The sequence below is a fragment of the Anomaloglossus baeobatrachus genome, chromosome 4 (assembly GCF_048569485.1).
Source record: "Anomaloglossus baeobatrachus isolate aAnoBae1 chromosome 4, aAnoBae1.hap1, whole genome shotgun sequence".
NCBI lineage: Eukaryota > Metazoa > Chordata > Amphibia > Anura > Aromobatidae > Anomaloglossus > Anomaloglossus baeobatrachus.
In genome coordinates this window covers 227,729,238-227,752,924 of record NC_134356.1, presented here as the reverse complement: position 1 = coordinate 227,752,924, position 23,687 = coordinate 227,729,238, and the positions used below count along the sequence as shown (strand labels likewise).

Sequence of the window (23,687 nt, the reverse complement as noted above, 5' to 3'; positions counted from 1 at the left end):
TATACACCTGTATTATATTACACCCCTATATACACCTGTATTATACTACACCACTAAACCCCTATATACACCTGTATTATACTACACCCCTACACCCCTATATACTACACCACTATATACTACACCACTACACCCCCCCATATACCACACCTGTAAAACTACATTCCCATATACTAAACCACTACACCCCAAATATTTGTCAACAGTTAACCCCCTCCCCCCCCGCAGGTTACTAGTAACCACTCACCTATCTCTTCTTATTGTCCCCTCCTCAGGCACCTCCGTACGAGCCCCCCGCTGAGCGGCTTCCCTTTCACATGCCCAGGCTGCGCCGATGCTGTTTTCTTAGGAGCCAGCACCGCTGCTTCTCTCCGTACAGGCCCCGCCGCTGCAGCTTCTTCTCCTGCCGGGCGGGAACTTTTCAAATGACACACGCGCGCCGTACTGACGATATCAGGGCGCGCGTGTGTCACAGAGAAAAGTGCCGGACAGGGAACAGAGGAGAGATTCCTGCGTTCCGCTGCCTGCACTGACTGTGCGGAGCTGCAGGATCTGTTCTCTGTTTCCTACCCGGCACGCAGCGTGTGATGACGGCAATCTGACCACGGGACTCCTGGAGCCTGGAGCTCCGGACAACAGGTCCGATTGCCCTCATCACTGACCAGCCAGCAAGGAAGCCCTGAGCACAGAGAGTAGGCGGGCCGGATGTGGCCCGCGGGCCGCCCCTTGCCCAGGTCTGCTCTACATAAAGATGGCATAGGCTACAAGAAGATTTTTAACACCCTGAAAATGAGCTGCAGCACGGTGGCCAAGACCATACAGCAATTTAACAAGACTGCTTACACTGAGAACAGGCCTCCCATGGTCAACCAAAGAAGTCATGTGCATGTGCTCAGTATCATATCCAGAGGTTGTCTTTTCAAAATAGACATATGAGTGCAGCCAGCATTGATGCAGAGGTTAAAGGACTGGGGGGTGCTAGCCTGTCTGTGCTCAGATCATACAAGGCACACTACATCAAATTGGTCTACATGGCAGTCATCCCAGGGGGAAGCCTCTTCTAAAGATGATGCACAACAAAACCCTCAAACAGTTTGCTGAAGACAAGTAGACTAAGGGCAAGGATTACTGGAACAATGTCCTGTGGTCTGATGAGACCAAGGTAAAATTATTTGGTTCAGATGGTGTTAAGCGTATGTGGCAGCAACTAGGTGAGGAGTACAAAGTCTTGCCTACAGTCAAGGATGGTGGTGGCAGTGTCATGGTTTGGAGCTGCATGAATGCTGTGGGGCACTACAGTTCATTGAGGGAACCATGAATGCCAACATGTACTGTGACAAACTGAACAAAGCAATTTACAAGAAAAAGAACAAAGAGACAAAATAAAATGAGTAAGCTTTATTGTGAATTCATTAAAAACAAGGGTGTAAACACCATATAATACTAATATGTAATGAATTTCACATAAACATATCCATAGTAAAGCTCAAACAAAAGTTAATGGCTGAAATATAGGGGAGTGGAAATGCAGATAGCAAATATTGGTATAAATGCTGAGCACTTCGAGTCATGCGTAATATGAACACGGGTGTACACGTTCTGGCTTCAAAGAGGTCTACTGCGCATGACCGGAAGTGCCCGGCATTCAGAAGTGAGGTCACAGTGAACACAGGTACGAGTGTCACCGCTGGTGATGCCGCATTGAATAGCATATTAGTACACCCCTGTGGGCATGCTAACATGCTAGGAGGGCGGTTAGTCGGGGGATATAACACCCTTAGGACGAGTCCCCGCGATTATTAGCATAAGATAAAAGATCTTTAGAAATACTATGCTCATGGTTCTAGGTGCATATTGCAGCTGACAGGTTCCTTATAAGACAAAACATAACACAAAGTACCCACAAACAACAACTAAAATCAGCTGCAGTATAGGTCTGGTAAAGCATCACAAAGGAGGAAAATCAGCGTTTGATGATGTCTATATCTTTCAAACGTCAGACAGTCATTGCCTGCAAAGGATTCTCTACAAAGTATTAAAAATGAATATTTTATTTATGGAAAAGTAAATTTTTCCAATTACATTTGAGCCCCTTAATTGAGGAGGCTTTGTATTTACAATTCGTAAATGTTTCACAGGATATTTTTATTCAATCCCTTTAATTAAACCTGAAAATCTCCCCTTCATTTGCATCTCGCTTCATTTTAAATATAAAATACCAGCAAGTAGAGGCCAAATCACTCACAATCCAAATATTTCTGAGCCTATCGGTATATATACACACGTTTTAGTAATCTTTTCATAATAATTCTTTAGCTCTTCTAACCACATCACCAACTAAACTGGTACACTTGTGTCTTATCTCTTGTCACTTTTTCATAGGGATTTGGTGACCAGGAATACAAGAAAAGAAGAGGATATTTTGCAGAACTGGCTTATAACTATAAAGAGTAAGATATTTTAAAATACAAACATAGTATATAAGTTCCAAATTTAGCAAAGCTATGTTAAGGAGGTTGTCTAAGTCAAAAATTACCTACCTTTAGTATTCAAATTGTCTCTCCAGTAAAGGAGACAAACTCTAGCACAGCGCCACCTATTGGAAGTAGCGATCGTAAAAGTCACAAGTGGATTTTTAACAATCCTTTGCAATATGACTCAGGATATATAAGCCAGATCAGAATCCCAATTTGCAGACACGGTGTTTCGGGGTGCTTGCCCCTTGTCAGTGCAAAGTATGGGGGTGTCTGAGTCATTCTTGGCTGCTGAAGCTCAACTCCTTCTAAAATGAGTGTGAGCAGAGCTGCAGTACCTGAGAATGGACACTACTCAGTAAACGGAGCTGTGCTGTTACAGCTCTGTATGATGTATACTGTACATCCAGCCATGGCGGGACCTACAAAAAGCTAATCTGGGTTCCAAGTGTTGGACTGCCACCAAACTGACACAATGTTATTTTATCTATAGAATATCGATGTGACCTTAACATATGTGGTTATAAATGAATGGATGATAACTCATGGTAACAAACAGCCTGTTTAATGATACACTGCACTGACAGACTTTATATGCTTTTATCTCCTTACCAACATATGACTAGAGATGAGCAATGTTCGAATCGAACCATTCGCCAATTTCAAATTCGAGTTCTTTTGGGCAATGTTTGAGTAGCTCAACGAACTCGAATGATTTGCTTAACGTTCGACTGTTCGAGTTACCATTCGATAACAGTTCGATCACCAAAAGCGTAGCTAGTTACTAGCTGGCTTTTCACTGTAATACTGTCAGTCACTGTTAATAATGATATTATCAAAATTTAGCGTATAGTGTGCGGGGGGGGGGGAACGGGGTTTAGATCAGTGCTCCTGAGTGCTGAAAGAATGGCGATCGCCATCTTTTTTTCCTAACCGTGCATACAGTGGGGCAGGCCAGGCTGCCAGCCAATCACACACATACACACAGCAAAGTGGATTTTTGGCAGACAAGCAAGTGCATGTTTCATTGACTGTGCATGTCACATGTCCTTGCCCTAAAAGACCCGGCCATTTTCCCCATCGCCGCCATTATCTCAGTGCTGTGGGTGTGTGTCAGTCACCACTTCCGCTGCTGCTGCTGCTGCTGCTGTGGGCGCTATACACTTATACAGTGCAATCTACACATTGGTTAGGGATTAGGGAATACTTGTAATTTCAGCCCTTTTCAGGGCTAGATTAGAGCAGTTCATAGCCATTTTTGCTAGGCAGGTCTGTGTCAGTGCTGTGCAAGGGTTTTTCATAGCGTCTGTCTAAATCAGCTCAGGCAATTCCTTGGGGCATAGTATCAGCGTGTGTGATAGTCAGTGACATACCACTGCTTTCCACAAAGGTAGCTTACTTCTCCATTTCTGCTAGACAGTTTTTAACTGCAAAAAGTGCAGGCAATTCCTTGGGGCATAGTATCAGCGTGTGTGATAGTCAGTGATGTACCACTGCTTTCCACAAACATAGCCCACTTCTCCATTTCTGCTAGACAATTTGTAACTGCAAAAAGTGCAGGCTATTCCTTGGGGCATATTATCAGCATGCGTGATAGTCAGTGACGTACCACTGCTTTCCACGAACATAGCCCACCTCTCCATTCTGCTAGACAATTTGTAACTGCAAAAAGTGCAGGCTATTCCTTGGGGCATAGTATCAGCGTGTGTGATAGTCAGTGACGTACCACTGCTTTCCACAAAGATAGCACAGTTCTCCATTTCTGCTAGACAATTTTTAACTGCAAAAAGTCCAGGCAATTCCTTGGGGCATAGTATCAGTGTGTGTGATACTCAGTGACGTACCCCTGCTTTCCACAAACAAAGCCCAGTTCTCCATTTCTGCTAGACAATTTGTAACTGCAAAAAGTGCAGGCAGTAGTTAGGGGCATAGTATCAGCGTGTGTGATAGTGACGTACCACTGCTTTCCACAAACATAGCCCAGTTCTCCATTTCTGCTAGACAATTTGTAACTGCAAAAAGTGCAGGCAATTGTTTGGGGCATAGTATCAGCATGTGTGATACTCAGTGATGTACCACTGCTTTCCACAAACATAGCCCAGTTCTCCATTTCTGCTAGACAATTTTTAACTGCAGCTAGTCCAGGCAATGCCTTGGGCATATTATCAGTGTGGGATAGTCAATGGCGTAGCACTACTGTCAAGAAAGCTACCCCACCTCTCCATCTGTAGTAGCCAATTATTAACTGCAGCTTCTCCAGGCAATCCCTTGGGCATAGTATCAGTGTGTGATAGTCAGCGGCAGAGCACTGCTGTCAAGAAAGCTACCCCACCTCTCCATCTGTAGTAGCTAATTTTTAACTGCAACAAACAGTTGGCAATTTGTTCACATACAAAATGAGTGGCAAAAGGCCAGATGCTGGTGGAAAGGGAAACAGGCATGTTGGAAAGGGAAAAAAAGTTTGTGTCTGTGTGGTAGGTGGTAAAGCAACAGTAACATCTGTTGAGGAAAGACCATCTTCCAGCCAAAATAAGTTGTCTACTTCTTTCCGTGGACAATCTGATATGATCCCTTTCTTACGGACATGACCATCGCTACCAAATGTAGAGGAGGCACAAAAAGAGCAGGTGTTGAATGGATCTCAAGTGCGTCGCCTCTCCTCCACTTCAACTTCATCAACATCCCAAATACTCCAGTCCTCTGATTTGTCACCCCAATTGCACTTGCTTCCTACCAGTTCTCAAGTCTCAACCCGCCCTTGGGAGTGTGGGGTAACAGAGATGGTGGAGTCTGCAGAGCTGTTCAGTCACACTATAGCTTGGGAATCAGAGGTCTGCTCCAAAGCTGCAGTGAGTCCAGACCAGGAAATGATCTGCACTGATGCCCAGAAGCTTTGCGAGTCGGATCCAAGCCCAGATGAAGAAGGTTCTGAGCATAATGTAGACCCTCATTACCAAACTGTAACTCCTCTTGGTGGAGACAATGAGGAACATGCTGATGATGATGAGACTCAGATACCTGATTGGAACAACACCTTGGCTATTCGCTCAGGGCAGGAAGAGGTTGTCGCTGAGGACGAGGGGAGTGAGAACACACAGGGTGATGATAACATTGGAGATTCCACTTACTGTCAACTCACAGACAGTCGATGAGGTCAGCAGAGGAGGTGGAGGAAAATGCTACTGACGACAAGGTTAGGTTGCGCCTTCCTGAACAGAGATGGAGTACTGGAAGCACGTCAACAACTGCATCCTCAGCCACAACTCTGCCTCTGAACACAAGTCGGGATGGCTCTGCAGGTCGCATGGGCTCTAAGCCTTACCTAGCCTGGTTCTTGACATCACAAAGGATCACCCAACTCATGTCATCTGTAAGATTTGTCGCCAATCTCTAAGTAGAGGCCAAAACTCACTAGTTTGAGTACTTCGTCCATGAACAGTCACATGGATATGAAGCATAAGTCGCAATGGGAAGCTCACTGTGCTACAATGAGGCCTAGCAGACCGGGCCAACCACCGTCTGCCCCTTCAAGTGCATCCGTGTGCTCTTCATCCTCTGTGACTGTGGGGACAGCCATCACACATGCTTTTGGACGTAGACCTTCCAACTCTTTACCCGCAACAGGCAGTGTGATTGGCAAGTTGTCAGTTGTTTTGAAGTGGAAAAAGCTGCTGGTGTTGAGCTCTCTCAGACATCGAGAGCACCACCTTTGAATGAAGGCAACATTATGTCTCTGCCTGCACCTTTCTCACTGACCAGCAGTTTGCCAGGGACACCCTACTCAACGCCATCTCAGCACAGCAGCCAGCCCTCGGTCCCTCAGATGTGAACAAGTAAAAGACCATTTCCTCCTAGCCATGACAAATCTAAGAGGTTGACTTTCAGCATCTGCAAGCTGTTGGCTACAGAAATGCTGCGTTTCTGCCTGGTGGACACACAGGATTTTCGAGACCTTATGTCCGTCGCAGTGTCCCAGTACAAGATGCCCAGTTGCCACTACTTCTCCAAGAAAGGTGTGCCTGCGCTACACCAGCATGTCGCACACAACATCACCGCTTCCTTGAGAAACTCTGTGTGTGACAGGGTGCATTTCACCACATGTTGCTGATTGGGCACTGGGTAACTATGGTGAGAGATGGAGAAGGGTCTGCTGTACAAGTCTTGCCGTCCCCACGAGTTGTGAGTCAATCATCTGTATGTAGAAGTTCCTCAACTGTTTCTGTCTCTTACACCTCGTCTGGGTCCTCCACCTCCGCCCAAAGCCTGTCCGGTCAGGCCGCCCGCGTTGTAACTGCGCACAAGGAATCCCGCACACCTCCTTACTATGCTGGCAGCAGAGCTCAACGGCATCAGGCGGTCTTTACGTACAAATGTCTGGGAAATGTGAGTCACACAGCTGAGGAGTTGTGGTCAGCTCTGGAGACTGAGTTTCATCAATGGTTGTCTCCACTCAACCTGCAGCCAGGGAAGGCCGTGTACGACAGTGCTGCAAACCTGGGTGCTGCCCTTCGCCAGGGCAATGTGACACATGTGCCTTGCATGGCTCACGTGTTGAACCTTGTTGTTCAGCAGTTTTTAACCCACTATCCTGGCCTACATGGGTTTCTGCAGAGGGCACGGTCACTATGTGCTCACTTCTGCTGTTCACACCGTGCAGCTGAACGACTTGCATCACTCCAGAAGTCTATCAGCCTGCTGGTTCACCGGCTGAAATGCGATGTGCCGACACACTGGAATTCGACTCTACACATGTTGCAGCGACTGTGGCAGCACCGCAGAGCCCTGGTGCAATACGTTATGACGTATAGCCTGGGCCAACGAGATCCAGAGGTGGGGCAGATCACGCTGCAGGAGTGGTCTCACATGAAGGACCTATGCACCCTTCTGCACAGTTTCGACATGGTGACGAAGATGTTTAGCACTGATTATGCCATTATCAGCATGACAATTCCAGTCATTTCCATGCTGGAGCACACTCTAAACAGTATTCGGAGTCAGGTGGTGGGACAAGAGGAAGGGGAGGAAGTACAGGAGGATTCATATGCGGAAGGGATACCATGATCTACAAGGTCCAGACGGTCAGCAGCACCAAGGCGGCAGGCATGGGACGGTGGGGGAGAGGGATTAACAAGGGTACATGGTAGCAGTCAAACTGTTGAGAAAGGTGCAGGAGCACAGGAAGAAAAGGAGGACGAACTGCCGATGGGCATGGAAGACTCAGCAGATGAGGGAGACCTTGATCATATTTCTGTTGTGCGAGGTTGGGTGGAGAGGGCAGAGGAAGGAAGCATGATTCTCACCTCGCCGCCAACAACACAGCAAGGACTTGGTTCTCCTGATTGCGCAAGACACATGAACGCCTTCTTGCTGCACTACCTACAACATAACCCTTGGATTGTCAGAATTCAAAGTAATGCTGACTACTGGCTTGCCACACTCTTAGATCCCCGGTACAAGTCAAAATTTGGCGAAATAATTCCTGCCATAGAAAGGGACGCACATATGAAGGAGTATCAGCAGAAGCTGTTACACAATCTGAGATTGGCTTTTCCACTAAACACCAGTGGTGCACAGAGTGAATCTCACAGTTCTATTTTGCCAACCATGGGACTGTCGAGTCATCATCACTCAAACCATACCAGCAACACCGTATCTGGTGATAACAGCAATTTTATGGAATCGTTTCATTAATTTTTTAGACCATCCTTTGCAAGGCCACAAGACACAAGAAGTCTGACACATAGTGAATGCCTGGAGAGGATGATACCGGAGTATCTCCAAGTGAATATTGATGCCATGACTGTGCAACTGGAGCCTTGCAAATTTTGGGCTTCCAATCTGGAAAAATGGCATGAGCTCGCCACTTACGCCTTGGAGATCTTATCGTGTCCCGCAGCCAGCGTTCTCTCGGAACGTGTATTCAGTGCTGCTGGTGGTATGCTGACAGATAAGCGCACGCGTCTGTCCAGTGACAATATGGACAGACTAACGTTCATCAAGATGAACAAATCATGGATCCGCAAGGACTTTTCTACCCCTGTGTCATCCTGGGGAGAGAAAAGGCTTATGTATTTTTGATTGTGCTTCATGCAAATCAACATTTGAAGTTTGCAACTGTGGGACAATTGATGCCCCTTAAGTGGTGTCTGTGCCCAAATTTTTTTTAAAAAATGGAGACTCTTGTTGGAGTTCACTTGCTGTTTTTTACATGATTTTAGAAGGGCATGACATGCCTATATCTGTGTCTTCTCCTCCTTTTACTCGTCCAGCTCTTTTCTTTCAGCATGAGTATATGTACTTGTCACTTTTCCATGTGTTTGTGGTTTCTTCTGAGTTGTTTGTCACCTTTTGGACACCTTAGAAGGTGTTTTCTATGTGTTTGCATGTGTTTGCCTGGCATTGTTTTCAATGGGGTTCGACGGTGTTCGACGAACGTTCGTCGAACGTTCGATGAACACACCCGCCATTCGACGAACCGAACTCGAACACTAGGGGGGGTGGCTCATCTCTACATATGACATATTGCTAAGTCATGTGGTTAGTCCCAGTCTTTGATGCAAGCTCAGCAGATGATGGCTGTGTTGTAGCCTACTGCTGTTAACCCCTTAAATGTTGCTGTTAATCTTTGACAGCACCATTAAAAACACACGGTCTGGGGGCATATTATTCCATGAGCCCATCCCCATCCTTTGTGTACCTGTATGGAAGTTCAAGGCTACGCTACCCCTGCAGAAGTGGCTGACATGCAGGAAGTTTTATCAAAGGTATTAGTCTGCCCTGTACTTTGGTAAATGGCCACTAGGTGGCAAGGTGACCCAGTTACTGCTTTCCTGACACCTCTAGGTAGGAAGGGGTTAAGTGAAAGTGGGAGAGATTATAAATAGGGCAGGATGTAGAAGGAGGTCAGGAAAGTCCCCAGTAGGAAAAAGAGACAAGAAGCCCAAAACATTTGATTACAGAAGATCCTAAGGGTTAACCCTTTGACACGGGACATGCGGGGTCATACTCATTAGAGGACTGTTTCTAACTGCGTCCCCAGAAAAGGGGTTGAATCCGGACAGTTGAGGTGGCATCCATCTTTCCTAGATTGAAAACCCAACAAATTTCCCTGCGAGTCCGAAAGGTCAGTTGGCACGTAAAGGAAAAGAGTAGGTCTTGGCCAGAAGCACAGGCGGAGAAGTGCTGTCAAAATAAGACCTTCAATAGTGCAAGCTAAATCCTTGTGGGTGGGATGGAGTGGTTTAAGGATTTTTTGAATTGGCTAGTGCAGTGTGACATTAGACAGGAGAATGAGGGGCCTAGTAGCATTCGAAGGAGCTCAGGTGCCAGGAAAGCGGTGGGCCGATAAATTTAACGATAAAATGGAGTTTGGAGGGAACCCCGTCGGGGTCAGAGATGGTGGCCATGTTATACGAATTGAAAGTACCCATTTGGTGAATGCAAGTAAAGTTCGGCTGGTTAAAACAAGTGCATATGTTTCGGTTTCATTGTCTCAGTGGAAGAATGAACTGTGGCCAAAGCATCCCTGCAGTGGAGTGGCATCCAAGACGCAAGGGGTTACCAAAGAGCTGCGCTGCGGCCTGGCAGCCCCTGTACGCACGACAACTACTGCCTCCCCATATGTTTCGGTTTCATTGTCTCAGTGGAAGAATGAACTGTGGCCAAAGCATCCCTGCAGTGGAGTGGCGTCCAAGATGCAAGGGGTTACCAAAGAGCTGAGCTGCGGCCTGGCAGCCCCTGTACGCACGACAACTACTGCCTCCCCTAGCCGCTCTACACACCCATGACTTGCCATTGAAGCCTGAAAAGTGCTGAAGGTCCCTGTGTCTACCATGATAGTGTTCCTGTGAAGCTTAGCCTGTGGCTGGCCTTCATAGGAATCTGTGATTTTTCAATATGTACTGCAATATTTACACTTCATAGCAAAAATGGTCAGACGATGGCCGGTAGATGTAAAAATATCTATCCATTTTTCCCCTTTTTTCCCCATTAAAAATAAAGAAAATAATAAAAAGTTATGTGATATTGCTGCATTCATAAAAATTCAATCTATCAGATTAAAAAAATAATTAACTAGATCAGTAAATACTGTAATATGAAAAGAAATTGAAAAACCAGAACTGTGTTTCTTTGATCACTACAACACCATAAAAGAAAGCAATTAGAAGAGATCAAAATATTATATTATATCTACCCCCAAATGACATTTACAGTATATAATCTATGGCTCACTATGCAGTAAACAAGCCCTTACAAAGCTACGGTAATTTAGTGCAAAAATTAAAACATTACAGATATCCCAAAATGGCAACACCAGCAACATTTTTCTTTTAATTTCCATTTTTTTCACTATTTAATTTAAAAAAAATTAAAAAATATACAAGTTTGGTACTGCCATAATTAAAAGAGCCTATGTTGCCAGGTCATTACTATAGCAAAATTAATTCTGTAAAAAACAAAACAAAAAAAAACATTTGCAGAAATGTGAGGGTTTTTGTTTGCAATTTGACCACACTTGGACTTTTTGCCCCCTTTTGTAGTACATTGAATGTTAAAATGAATGATCTCATTAAAAGCTGTAATGGGTCCCACAAAAAACAAGCTTGTATACAGCTGTCGACAAAAATAAAAGTAATGGCTCATGGAGATAGATGAGAAAAAATTAAACAGGCAGAAATGGAAAGGGTTAAAATACATAAAAAAAATGTTAATTGAGAACGATGCTGAGGAGTTATAAAAAGAGGTTGATAAGCAGACCAACCACCCAACCAAGGAGGCTTCAACACCTGTCCTGGTTGTTGTGGTGCATCTCTTCTACCCAAAACATTTACCCAGTAAGTAGTGAAAGGCCTACAGTCATATGAAAAAGTTTGGGCACCCCTAAATAATGTTAACCTTTTTTCTTTATAACAATTTGGGTTTTTGCAACAGCTATTTCAGTTTCATATATCTAATAACTGATGGACTGAGTAATATTGCTGGATTGAAATGAGGTTCATTGTACTAACAGAAAATGTGCAATCCGCATTTAAACAAGATTTGACTGGTGCAAAAGTATGGGCACCTCAACATAAAAGTGACATTAATATTTTGTAGATCCTCCTTTTGCAAAAATAACAGCCTCTAGTCGCTTCCTGTAGCTTTTAATGAGTTCCTGGATCCTGGATGAAGGTATATTTGACCATTCCTGTTTCCAAAACAAGGACACTTTATGTTCAACTGTTAAATCTGCCTGGTGAGGGGATCTCCAGGGTCCCTCACCAATTAAAGAGTCTGAAGCATCAGCAGCAAAGAGGGGACTGGGGATCAACCCCCTTAAATAGTCCAGGCTGCCTACAGTATGACCAAGACTGAAACAGAGGGGCTCCCCCAGAAGCTCGAAGCCACGGGAGCCCAATACCAACGAGAGTGCACGGAGGACAGCTACCCAAGGTCACAGCTTCTACGGAGAACAAGGGGAGCGGATACACTTGAAACCAGCACCAGCGGGTCCAGGTACAAAGCCCAAAGTAAAAAAAGGCAAGTTGAAACTGAACTGCAATACCGGGGTGGACTGTTTCCTTCTCGCCTCCGTACACATACACTGACCGTTTCTTACTATAACCCCGTCATCCACTGCTGGGGCCTAGCCCTGCTTGCAGAGGGCCCAAAACACATAAGCTGAATTACTCCACCAGCCCCAGCAGGACCCTGCAGCGGTGGCCTCAATAACCTGGCTGCACACCGCAAGTGGTGTAGTCAAAAAACTCTTATTTTCTTTTACTTTTTTCCCATTTTTCACCCCCTTTTTATCGGACCGATCCCCAGGGTCACGGAACCGGGCATCATCCGCGACCACGACTGTTCCCCCCTGCGCACCACGCACCCAGGACGGAGTACCTCACAGCCCTGGGGCGTCACAGATGCATATCTGGCAGTGCAATATAGAAGGAGGAGTCAGAATTCAACAAGTACTAATGAATGAAGATGATGACACTAACTACTATTTGAAAATGCAGCTCAGCTACCAGAAAGATAACTTAGAAGAAAAGGTGTACATGGATTACCTTAGCCTCGCTCTTATTGCTGACCAGCTTGCTTTTCGCAAATGAGCATGTGATGACACTTTACGAGCAGATAAAGAGATGTAATTGCTATTCTATTCTATCCAAGTACTACTCAAGCAGGGAAAGGGGTTCAGCCCTGGAGTGGCGCATTTGTGCAGCCCCCACGTCAGCAGCCGGGCTGCTCGGATCCGGATCCGCAGTGGCTTGAGGGGTCTCCGGACCCGGGGATCATTCGGACACTCAAATAAAAGGGGCGTAATATGTACAGGGGATTGTTGTGGATGATTTGTGACGCCACGCATGTGTGTGGTAAGATGGAGTACCACCGCTGCTGTTGGGGAGCACCCAGGGGTGATGGGATGGCAGCTGAATGTTAACCCCTTCGTGGGTAGGGGTGGATACCCCGGGGTTCAGTGTCCAAAACACGAGAGGTGATTGCTGTTGATGGCGATGCACCGGGCCAGACCGGAGGGTGTTGGTATACTCACGATTGAATGAATGCACACGAGTCTGCTGGTAAACCAAGGTGTCAGTGGCCGGCTGCTGCATCCCGGTGTACTCGGTTCCCACACCCGGCTGGTGTACCAATGTCCCTTCCTCCGGCACTCTGTATTTTCCTTCTATTTTGGACGACCTCGTATGGAATGGGGAAGTCCGCTCCCGGTATGTTCTGGTCGGGAGACGTGCCCGCAAAAACTGACCCTTGGGATCTCAGTGGGTGTATACGGATACCCTATCCCCGCGGTGGGCTGTCATTTCGCTCTATCTGGGCTAACACTTTGGAACAACGTCTGGAACCTTGCTCCCGGCCTGGTTAATTAGAGAAGGGGCTTGCAACCGTCTTCTAACTAGGGTCCAGGTACCACGCCTGTGCACGGTTTCCGGACCGGATCTCCGCTGTCGGTACCGGCGGGCACCAACCCTGTCCTGGTCCACTCTGGATTTCCTGCTACCGGACTTCCGTCGCCTTTGGACATGGTCCACTGCTTGCCACCTAGCCAGTAGACCAGAGCCACTACCCTGGCTACCCTTCGCTAGGTTCAGACTTAAACTTGCACTGCCACTTGAACGCGACCTTGACTCAAGCTCAACTCGAACTTAACTGACTGGTTTCCTCCCCCGGATCCTCAAGACCCCTAGGTGGGCACTCCCAATCCGCCTGGTCCTGCCCACTGGTGTGTCCTTCCTTCCCTGAGGGGGGTGGCTAGGATTTTGTGGCTGATGGAACCTGGTGAGGGAAGGTGTTGTGTGGGGTGTAGTGTTCCTCTGTGATCACCTGGGGGCGCCAGGGTGTCACATTCCCCCTTGGTTGAATACAGCCCGTCCGCGGGCTGTCCGACCACTGACGTTTATTTTTTTTCTGAAAATGAACGGGAAAAAAGAGGTAAAATAACATATTAGAACAATTCTTCCCTTTATGGGAGGCACATTACTTCAACGTTGCATAACAGGGTCAAACATGACATTCCCTTCCTCCGTTCACCACCCAAACAACCTGGTACCCTGGTGCCACCGCTAATAATGGTGGGCACCACTTTTCACCAGTCCCAAGTTGTTCTAGGTAACACTGCACGGTCCGGGTAAAAAGTTCCTTACCCAGCAGTCCATCTTAAGGGCCCAAAGTCCGGGGTCCCTTGGCCTGGAGGTTAGCCACCAGTTTCATTAGTGGCTAGGCCTCGGCCTACTCCACCGCAGTCCCTTCCTCCAATCTACCTCTCCAGAGGCAGTGCAGGTGAGGAGTAACAAGAAGGTAGGTAGGGTATTTACAGGACCTAAGAATGTTTTTGGGGTGACCTCACCAGTCCTGAGGTCTTGGTCCATGATTATAAACCGGAAAACGGGGTAAACTTCAACAATTTAATGATTAGCCGGGGAACCGCTACCTACTCTTTTTCGTCATGCAAAAAGCGTGGGAGGCGAGGCAGGGGGTTTCATTCACTACCACCCACTTCTTTATATCAAGTGCAAACCACCCTCGCTCCCCACAGTGTCTGGTGTAACTGACCATGTCACCGTGTTCCAGATTCCTATCTTGATGGCCAGTCGGCAAATGAGGGGCCACATCCCTCCGGGACACAAAGATCTCGGAGTCCAGGCCCGGCTCATAGATGAACCCCCATCCCTTTTGGGGGTTAAAATGGCGGACCTGCCCTCTGTAGGTCGGGCCCCGCACTCGGAAGGTAGCCTGCCATAGGTTCTCTTTTTCTTGATAGGTGCGTGCCTGCACCTCGGCTTTGCATTTCTCCCGGGCAGCGGTCTCCTGCTTCAGCTGCCGCTGTTGTCGCTCCCAGTATGAGGCACGGGTTCCATGCTCCTCCTCCTGCTCCGAGACTTGGACCACACGGATGCCCTCGGTGCCGGCTACAACCAGCCTCTCACTCTGCCGAGGGCCCCATGTTTGACTGGCCTTCTCTGCTTCCCTGCAGGTACATCCTGGCTGCTCCACAACTGGGACCGGACACTAGGTAGCAACCAGCACAGCTGCCACGGGTGGCTTCTGGTTGGGCACTGTCTGCGTTGTAGCTGGGCGGACTGCCGGAGTTGACGTTATCTCCGTTGCGGCCGGGCGGACTGCAAGCCGACGTCATCGCAGTTGCGGCTGGGCTCGGGGCCAGGGGTAACGTCACTGATGCTGCGGCCTGGCTTGGGGCTAGAGGGGATATCTTCCGAACTGCGGTCCGGTGAGGGGCCGGGACAGGTGTCGGAGCAGGGTTACAGGCAGGGCCCGAGGTCCCCATTGCTCGGTCCTCCTACTTAGATATGACGGGTTCTGCTGCCGTTATTTGGGGTAGCGGGCCGATCGGGGTGCTGGCCGCGGACACGGGTGGCGAGGGAGGCGACATGGCAGACGGTTGCAGGCCGGGCCCCTCAGCCAGTACGGCCGGTTCCTGGGGAACATAGGGGCGTGGATCAACGCTTACCCGCTCCTCTGAGGCCATCTCCATCTCGCGCGCCCAGACAGCTGCAGCCATGCCCTTCATTTCGGCGGTCCACCGTGTCATGAGGAAGTGCGCCTGGCCCTGGATCCTCCGACACATCCTCTCCGTCTGCGCTTCAATCCAGTCAGTGGTCCCGGGAACGGGCCTATCCACGTGCTGGTTGTCGGACCCCTGAGACATCCTGCCTCTTGCTTGTCCAGGAACAGGATTTGGCAAAGTCCTGGTGTCCCTGCCTTTTATCTTCTTGTGTCACATGCCGCTTTTTCTGTCCTCCCACTTGGTTTTTCGACAGCAGTCTCGCAGGACCCACTGTCCTTTGCGCTTCCTGTCTGGGGAGTCACCAATTTCCGCCCGCGTTCCCAGGGGGTGGGGCTTCAACTGCACGCCCTTTTCCGGGGAAGAAGACGCCGGGCTTGTTGTTTTTCGAGCCCAGAAAGGCGGCAAAATGGCGGCTATCAAAAAATTTTGAAACGGAGCACCGTTTACAGTCCAAAGCAAGGCACACTTCCACCAGGTAGGTGGATGGGTTACAATCATGTTCATGACGCCAGGTTTTGAGGTGTGCCACCCCCACGTCAGCAGCTGGGCTGCTCGGATCCGGATCCGCAGTGGCTCGAGGGGTCTCTGGACCCGAGGGTCGTGTGGACACTCAAATAAAAGGGGCGTAATATGTACAGGGGATTGTTGTGAGGGATTCGTGACGCCACCCACCCACGGTGTGTGACAAGATGGAGTACCACCGCTATTGTTGGGGAGCACCCGGGGGCGATAGGATGGCAGCTGGATGTTAACCCCTCCATGGGTAGGGGTGGATGCCCCGGGGCTCAGTGTCCAAAACACGGGAGGTGATTGCTGTTGATGGCGATGCACCGGGCCAGACCGGAGGGTGTTGGTATACTCACGATTGAATGAATGCACACGAGTCTGCTGGTAAACCAAGGTGTCAGTGGCCGGCTGCTGCATCCCGGTGTACTCGGTTCCCACACCCGGCTGGTGTACCAATGTCCCTTCCTCCGGCACTCTGTATTTTCCTTCTATTCTGGACGACCTCGTATGGAATGGGGAAGTCCGCTCCTGGAATGTTCTGGTTGGGAGAAGTGCCCGGGAAAACTGACCCTTGGGATCTCAGTGGGTGTATACGGATACCCTATCCCCGCGGTGGGCTGCCGTTTCGCTCTATCTGGGCTAACACTTTGGAACAACGTCTGGAACCTTGCTCCCGGCCTGGTTAATTAAAGAAGGGGGTTGCAACCGTTTATTAACTAGGGTCCCGGTACCACGCCTGTGCACGGTTTCCGGACTAGATCTCCGCTGTCGGTACCGGCGGGCTCCAACCCTGTCCCGGTCTATTCTGGATTTCCCACGACCGGACTCCCGTTGCCTTTGGACACAGTCCACTGCTTGCCACCTAGCCAGTAGACCAGGGCCACTACCCTGGCTACCCTTCACTAGGTTCAGACTTAAATTTGCACTGCCACTTGAACTCGACCTTGACTCAAGCTCAACTCAAACTTAACTGACTGGTTTCCTCCCTTGGATCATCAAGAGCCCTAGGTGGGTGCTCTCAATCCAGCCAGCAGGTCACATATTTCAAGAGACTGATCCAAGTGTTGCTTGAAACACATAAAGATGGCAGCAGGTGAGGATAAGATGGGAAAGGGGACTTACATTTGAAAGACCACTCCTGTAGTGAAATAAAAAACAAAAAAAACAAAACAAAGGAGTAGTGCTTTAAAGCTGGAAAGTACACAACTTATTTTCTTACTGCAGAGCCTGCACACTGCACATGTAAATGATCTGTCAGCCTGCAACAAGGAAAGGACCTCCCACACCCAGATGCCTAGATGTAGGACTCGCTACCACACTAACCACACCTTGCTGGTAATATTGACTTTTCTCCACCAAGAGCACATTCCAGATCTGAACTCCACTGTTTATCATCTTCATCAACACACTCCCCTTCTGAAAAATCAAAAACATTAGCTGCACATTAAAATATTATGACTTGCAAATGTTGAATATATGAATTTGGAACTGCAATACTGCTATTGAAACTATGTTTAAAAAATGAGATCCAACAGCAAGCAACAAGGCATATATTTTTGTCGGACCCTAACCTAATATCATGCCTCTCCTCATCTGAATGCCTAAAATTTTATGGTCAGAGCTGAAAATGCCTTAGGATGATGGGAGGAGCACTCAGTCAGAGAAGGGTGTACTACATATGTTGTCAAACAGACAATTGTTAACAGATGGAAGTCTAAAATTCTGTATAATAAAAAAAAAAAAATAGCTGCACATTGAATTACTATAACATGAAAACATTGAATATAGGAATTCGGAGCTATAATACTGCTATTGAAACTATGTTTAAGAAATGAGATACTTAGAGCACAAATTGGCCAATTCATGAGAGCCCAACAGCCAGCGACAAGGTGTATCTCTTTGTTGGGACCCTAACCTACTCATGTCTCTCCCGGGCTGAAAGCCTACAATTTTATGGACAGGCAGTATCCAGATTAAATTGAAAATGCCTTAGGCTTATGGGAGCAGTGCTCAGTCAGAGGAGTGTACTAAAATCGGTCAGTTTTTTTTAACATTTATAGTATACTCCTCTCTGACTGAGCACTGCTCTCATCAACCTAAGACACTTTTAATTTAACTTGTAACCTACCAGCCCATGAACTTGTAGGTTTTCAGCCAAGGAGAGTCATGATATTAGGTTAGAGTCCCAAGAAAGAGATACGCCTTGTTGGTGGCGGTTAGGATCTCATGAATTGGCCTATTTTTGCTCTAAGAATCTAGTTGTTTTTTTTTAAAACATAGTTTTAATTGTAATATGGTTTTATAATGGAAAAACTAAATGCATTACATCTTGTGAATGTAATTTATTCTATTCTAGTGGAAATATTATCCCAAGAATTGAATATACGGCTGAAGAAATTGCTACTTGGTAAGTACAGTAATTGCACGACAGCTTAAATAAGTATAAGATTGATCCTATTAGTAAATATTTGCTTGCTGTAGATTAATTTCCTTGTTGGAAATATATTTAACATTTCTGTAATGTACAAATGTAGCCTTAAAATGGGTTTCTGGGACCTTGATATTAATCATCAAGTTTTAAAGCACATCGAGAATAAGCTGTCATATATACATAAGGAATAGGACTATTTCTGGCACTTATATGTGTTGTGTCTTGCATTTGAACTAGTTTACCCTTCTACATGTGCTCTCTCGCTAATTTCATAAAATTATAGAATCATAGAATGGTAGAGTTGGAAGGGACCTCAAGGGCCATCGGGTTCAACCACCTGCGAGTGCGGGTTTTCCTAAATCATCCCCGCTATACGTTTATCCAGTCTCTGCTTGAAGATTTCCGTTGAGGAAGAGCTCACCACCTCCCATGGTAGCCTGTTCTACTCTCTGACTGCCCTCACTGTCAAAAATGTTTTCCTAATGTCTAATCTGAATCTCCTTCCTTTAAGTCTCATCCCCTTGCTTCTTGTACTTCCTTGTGCTAATGAGAATAGGGTAGTTCCCTCTGCACTGTGACTACCTTTCAGATATTTGTAGGCCGCTATTAAGTCTCCTCTCAGCCTTCTCTTTTTCAAACTAAACATCCCTAGTTCTTTGAGCCATTTTTCATAGGACATGGCTTGCAGACCTTCCACCATCTTGGTTGCTGTTCTCTGGACTTGCTCCAATATATTGATGTCTTTCTTGAATTGGGGTGCCAAGAACTGTATACAGTATTCCAGGTGGGGTCTGACCAGGGCAGAGTATAGGGGAATAATTACTCCTCTTGATCTAGATTCAATGCTTGTCTTGATACATCCCAGAATTTTGTTGGTCTTTTTAGCTACAGTTCACACTGTTGGCTCCTGTTGAATCTGGGATCCACTATTATGCCCAAATCCTTTTCCCCGGTGCTATTACCTAGTTCTATTCCTCCCATACTATATATGCTTTTTACATTTCTTTTACCCAGATGTAGGACTTTGCATTTGTCCCTGTTAAAAACCATTCTGTTCTCCTTGGCCCATTGTTCGAGTGTGGCTAGATCCTTTTGAATACGCACTTTTTCCTCTCTAGTGTTGGCTACTCCTCCTATCTTAGTATCATCTGCAAATTTTATGGGTTTTCCAATAATTCCATTATCCAGATAATTTATAAAGATAATAAACAGCACTGGCTCCAGGACAGAGCTTTGCGGTACCTTCCTTTTGACTTTCCTCCAGGTTGATGTGTATCCATTTAGTATTACTCGTTGCGACCGATCATTGGAATTGACTGATTTTTTTGTCAATTCCATACTTAATCATCTTCTCAATGAGGATGTCATGGGATACTTTATCAAATGCCTTACTGAAATCAAGGTATACTATATCCATGGCATTCCTCTGGTCCAACCATTCAGTGACTTTGTTGTAGAAGGAAATCAGGTTCAAGTTCTTTCTTTCTTATCTACCCGCTATGATGGCTCCTGTACACTGCACACATTGAGACAGATTCATGCTTTTCTTTCTTTATATACCACACATGGAGGATAGAGGATATTATACAGCAGTATACAGTAGTGTAAATTAAAACTCATGGGTCCACAATGCAAATGCTCCTTGGGAGCCCTCAGTTATTGCAACATTGTTTTTTTTTTCATATAGGCCAAATAAATTTTTGGGCCTCCTAGATTCCAGGGTTTGGGTGTGATTACAACCCATGCACCTATTATCAGTATGGAACATATAAGAAAGCTGTACTGAGTAGTGTAGCTGTGAATCAAGCACCATAGTGAGATACATCACTAGCTAGAAGCTGCAGCATGATTTCTTTGTCTTGTCCTCACCTTACTAATACCCCAATGGCCTGTTAAGTGATTTATCAAGAAACATTTGAGCTGTTTTTCAAGGTGAGTTCAGGAAGCGGGGATAGTAGAATAAGTGGCTCATTAGTGAGAAAGAAGCAAGACTGACTATGTGTGCAGATGATATAGTATGCTCAGTTCTTCTTGACGATATCTTATGCATTATCAATGCAATTTTAGGAGCCAAGTATACAAATCCCTCAGCGGTCTGTATCCAAACTATGCCTGCAAGCAGTACTTACATTCGTTTCACCAGTTAGAAAAAAATTGTGGATATACAGAAAATGCCATACCTCAACTCCAGGATGTATCCAATTTTTTAAAAGGTAAAATTCTATAAATTAAATAGCACATTTTATTTCCAATTCCTTTGTAATGAAATATTAAATGCTCCTCATGGATGTGTCGAGTCCTTAGAGCAAACAGCATAGGGGTAAAAAAAAAAGGTCTAATGCGATTGTGGTGTATTGCCTCAGTGCCGGTGTACCAAATTAAAAATGGGAGAGATTGTCTCAATCTGTGGGAAGAATTCCATGTTTCAAGTGATATTCAGTGAACCGTGGTAGAAGTCTCATCAACACACTTGTGTGACTGTAAATTAGTATACCTGTGAGATAAAGCAGCAACAACGCCTTAATAGCTGTTTATATTTTGAAATTAAACCCACAAAGGTGATAAAAACTAATATCATGGATAAAAATGCGGTTGCTGAAAGCAGCACCTACAACACCACCGTGCTAACAGCAACTGTCCCTGTGCTGAGTGGCAGGGCAACTGGAGCGAGGTATGTGGTGTTTTTTTTTCCATGTGCATGCAATATAGAAGGCTGCATGGGGGCTCATAATGTATATGTGAGGCTATGTAAGGGTTCATGCTGTATTAAGTAGGCTATGTGGGGACTCAAAATGTATATAGATGACTATATGGGGCTCCTAATGTACAAAGGGGGCTATATAGGGCTGATAATGTATATAGTAGGCTATGTAAGAACAATGTTTTGAACTTTTGACTTTCAGGCTCCATATCTCACCAACCACTACAGCTTTGAGTGTGAGACTACCTTCATTATATAAGCAATAATCTTGGCTATGTCACACATAAATTTGACTTGCAACTACTTAGCATATGATTAGTTATGCAGATTCTTGTCATGTCACTGCATTGCTACTATTTTGCTCCTAAAAATCTAAATTTTGATTTTTAACAATCATTCACTGTCTGAATGATTCTTGGCATGCTTTCGATCAAATTCAAGCATGTCTAGACTGATATCAAATCCTAGTTCTTTTCTACACAGTTCCAAAGTTGATGCATACTGGTCAACTGACTTGGGTATGTATACAGCTTTTTCTTCAACTCTACTCACAAGTGTTCGATTGGGTTGAGTTCTGGGGACTGTGGAGGCCAATCCAGCACCTCTACTTCATTGTCATTGAATAATTTCTTCACCAAACTCGACATATGCTTTGGGATGTTGTCCTTTTGGAACACTATGTTGTCCTTTTCACACTCATTGTACTCGAGTGTATTAAGTAACTCCTCTTGTAGAATACTCACATATAGCTCAACATTGAGATGATCATCGATCCTGGTCAAGTATTCAACGCTTTTGGTTGGGAAACAACCCCATATCATCAGGCTTCCTCCACTGAACCTAACAGTTCCTTCAATTTTTTGATCCATTCACTCCTTTTTCCCTAGTTTCTTCCAGACCCATTTGCACTTATCAGAGACTAGTCTATTGACTTTCAAGTCGTCACTCCAAATCACCTGTTTCCAATCTTCTACTGTCTACTTTTTGCAAACTCGAGCTGACACTTCTTATGATGATATTGGAGTCAAGCCTTCTTCACCTTTTTTGGATCACCATTTCAGGCTAGTGTAACAGACGGTGCTTACATGGACATCGGTGATCTCATTATTACGAAGCATATGTGCCACCTCCACTGCCTTGTTTGTCGAGCCACAATTGATAGACCTTGTGATTTGCTGACTTGTTGACTCCGATACTTTGCCTATTCTTCCAACTTTCATGGTAGTCACGTGATGCAGTTTGGCAATTTTCTTGTCCTAGACACCATTATCGATGAGCTTGGATGATGCTGTTTCTCTTTTAACGTGAAATCTACTTTATGCCTGCTACTCGATTCGAACCAGTGACCTTTCGCTTGGGAACAACCTAATATCACACTGCGCTATTATGGACTGTGAGAACAGGTTGTAATTTGTAGTATACAGGAAGAAAAAGATTTTTTCAAACAACAAGAGCTAAACAGTAACAATGCAGTAACTTAACAAAATCTGCAAAACTAATCATATGCTAAATAGTTGCAAGTCAAATTTATGTATAAGATAGCCAGGATGATTGTCTATAAAATGAAGGTAGTCTTATGCTCAAAGAAGTAGTGATTATAAGATATGGAGCCTGAAAGTCAAAGGTTCAAAATATTGTTTTGCTTAGCATTGCATATAGGAGGCTATGTGGGGGCTCATACTGTATATATGAAGCTAAATGGGGGCTCATAATGTATATAGGAAACTATGTGCAAGATCATACTGTAGTTAGGAGACTGTGAGGTTTCATATTGTATATAGGGGGCTATGTTGTGGCTCATAATATATATAGGAGACTATGTGGGGCTCATCATGTATATAGAGGGCTATGTGGGTGGGCTATGTGGGTGCTCATGCTGTATATAAGGCTAAGTAGGCCTCGAACGGCATATAGGAAGCTATAGGGGGACTCATAAAATACATAGGAGGCTATGTGGGAGCTCATACAGTATATAGGAGGCTATTTGGGGACTCATGATTTATTTATGATGCTATGTGGGGCTCAACCTGTTTATAGAAGGTTTTGTGGGGCTCATACTGTATATAGGGGCTATGTGGGGGCTCATACTGTATATAGAGAGGCTACGTGGGGGCTCACACTGTATATAAAAGGGCTATGTGGGGGCACCCAGTGAATATAAAGGGACAATGTGGGGGCTCACATTGTATATACAGGGGTTATGTGGGGCTTGTACTGTGGTTAGGAGACTGTGGGGACTCATACAGTATATACGGGGCTATGTAGGGGTTCATACTGTATATAGGAGGCTATGTGAGGGCTCAAACTGTATATGGAGAGGCTATGTTGGTGCTCACACAGTATTTAGAAAGGCTGTGTGGGGGCTCACACTGTCTGTAGAGGCGTTATGTGGTTGCTCATATTGTATATAGAAAAGCTATGTGGGGGTTCACATTGTATAAAGAAGGGCTATGTGGGGGCTCACATTGAATATAAAGGGGCTATGTGAGGGCTCACATTGTATAAAGAGGGGTTACGTGGGGCTCATATTGTATTTAGGAGACTGTGGGG

At 45.8% G+C, this 23,687-nt stretch overlaps 1 protein-coding gene across 1 annotated transcript in view; it reads left to right on the top strand.

The window, feature by feature from the left end:
• LOC142301400 (tyrosine 3-monooxygenase-like) overlaps window positions 1-23,687 on the top strand; it is a 207,858-nt gene that overhangs the window by 62,139 nt on the left and 122,032 nt on the right. Inside the window, exons 4-6 of the mRNA XM_075342399.1 lie at window positions 2,383-2,450; window positions 18,362-18,412; window positions 20,504-20,649. Coding sequence (XP_075198514.1) covers window positions 2,383-2,450; window positions 18,362-18,412; window positions 20,504-20,649 — 265 coding nt within the window. The remainder of the gene's footprint in view (window positions 1-2,382; window positions 2,451-18,361; window positions 18,413-20,503; window positions 20,650-23,687) is intronic.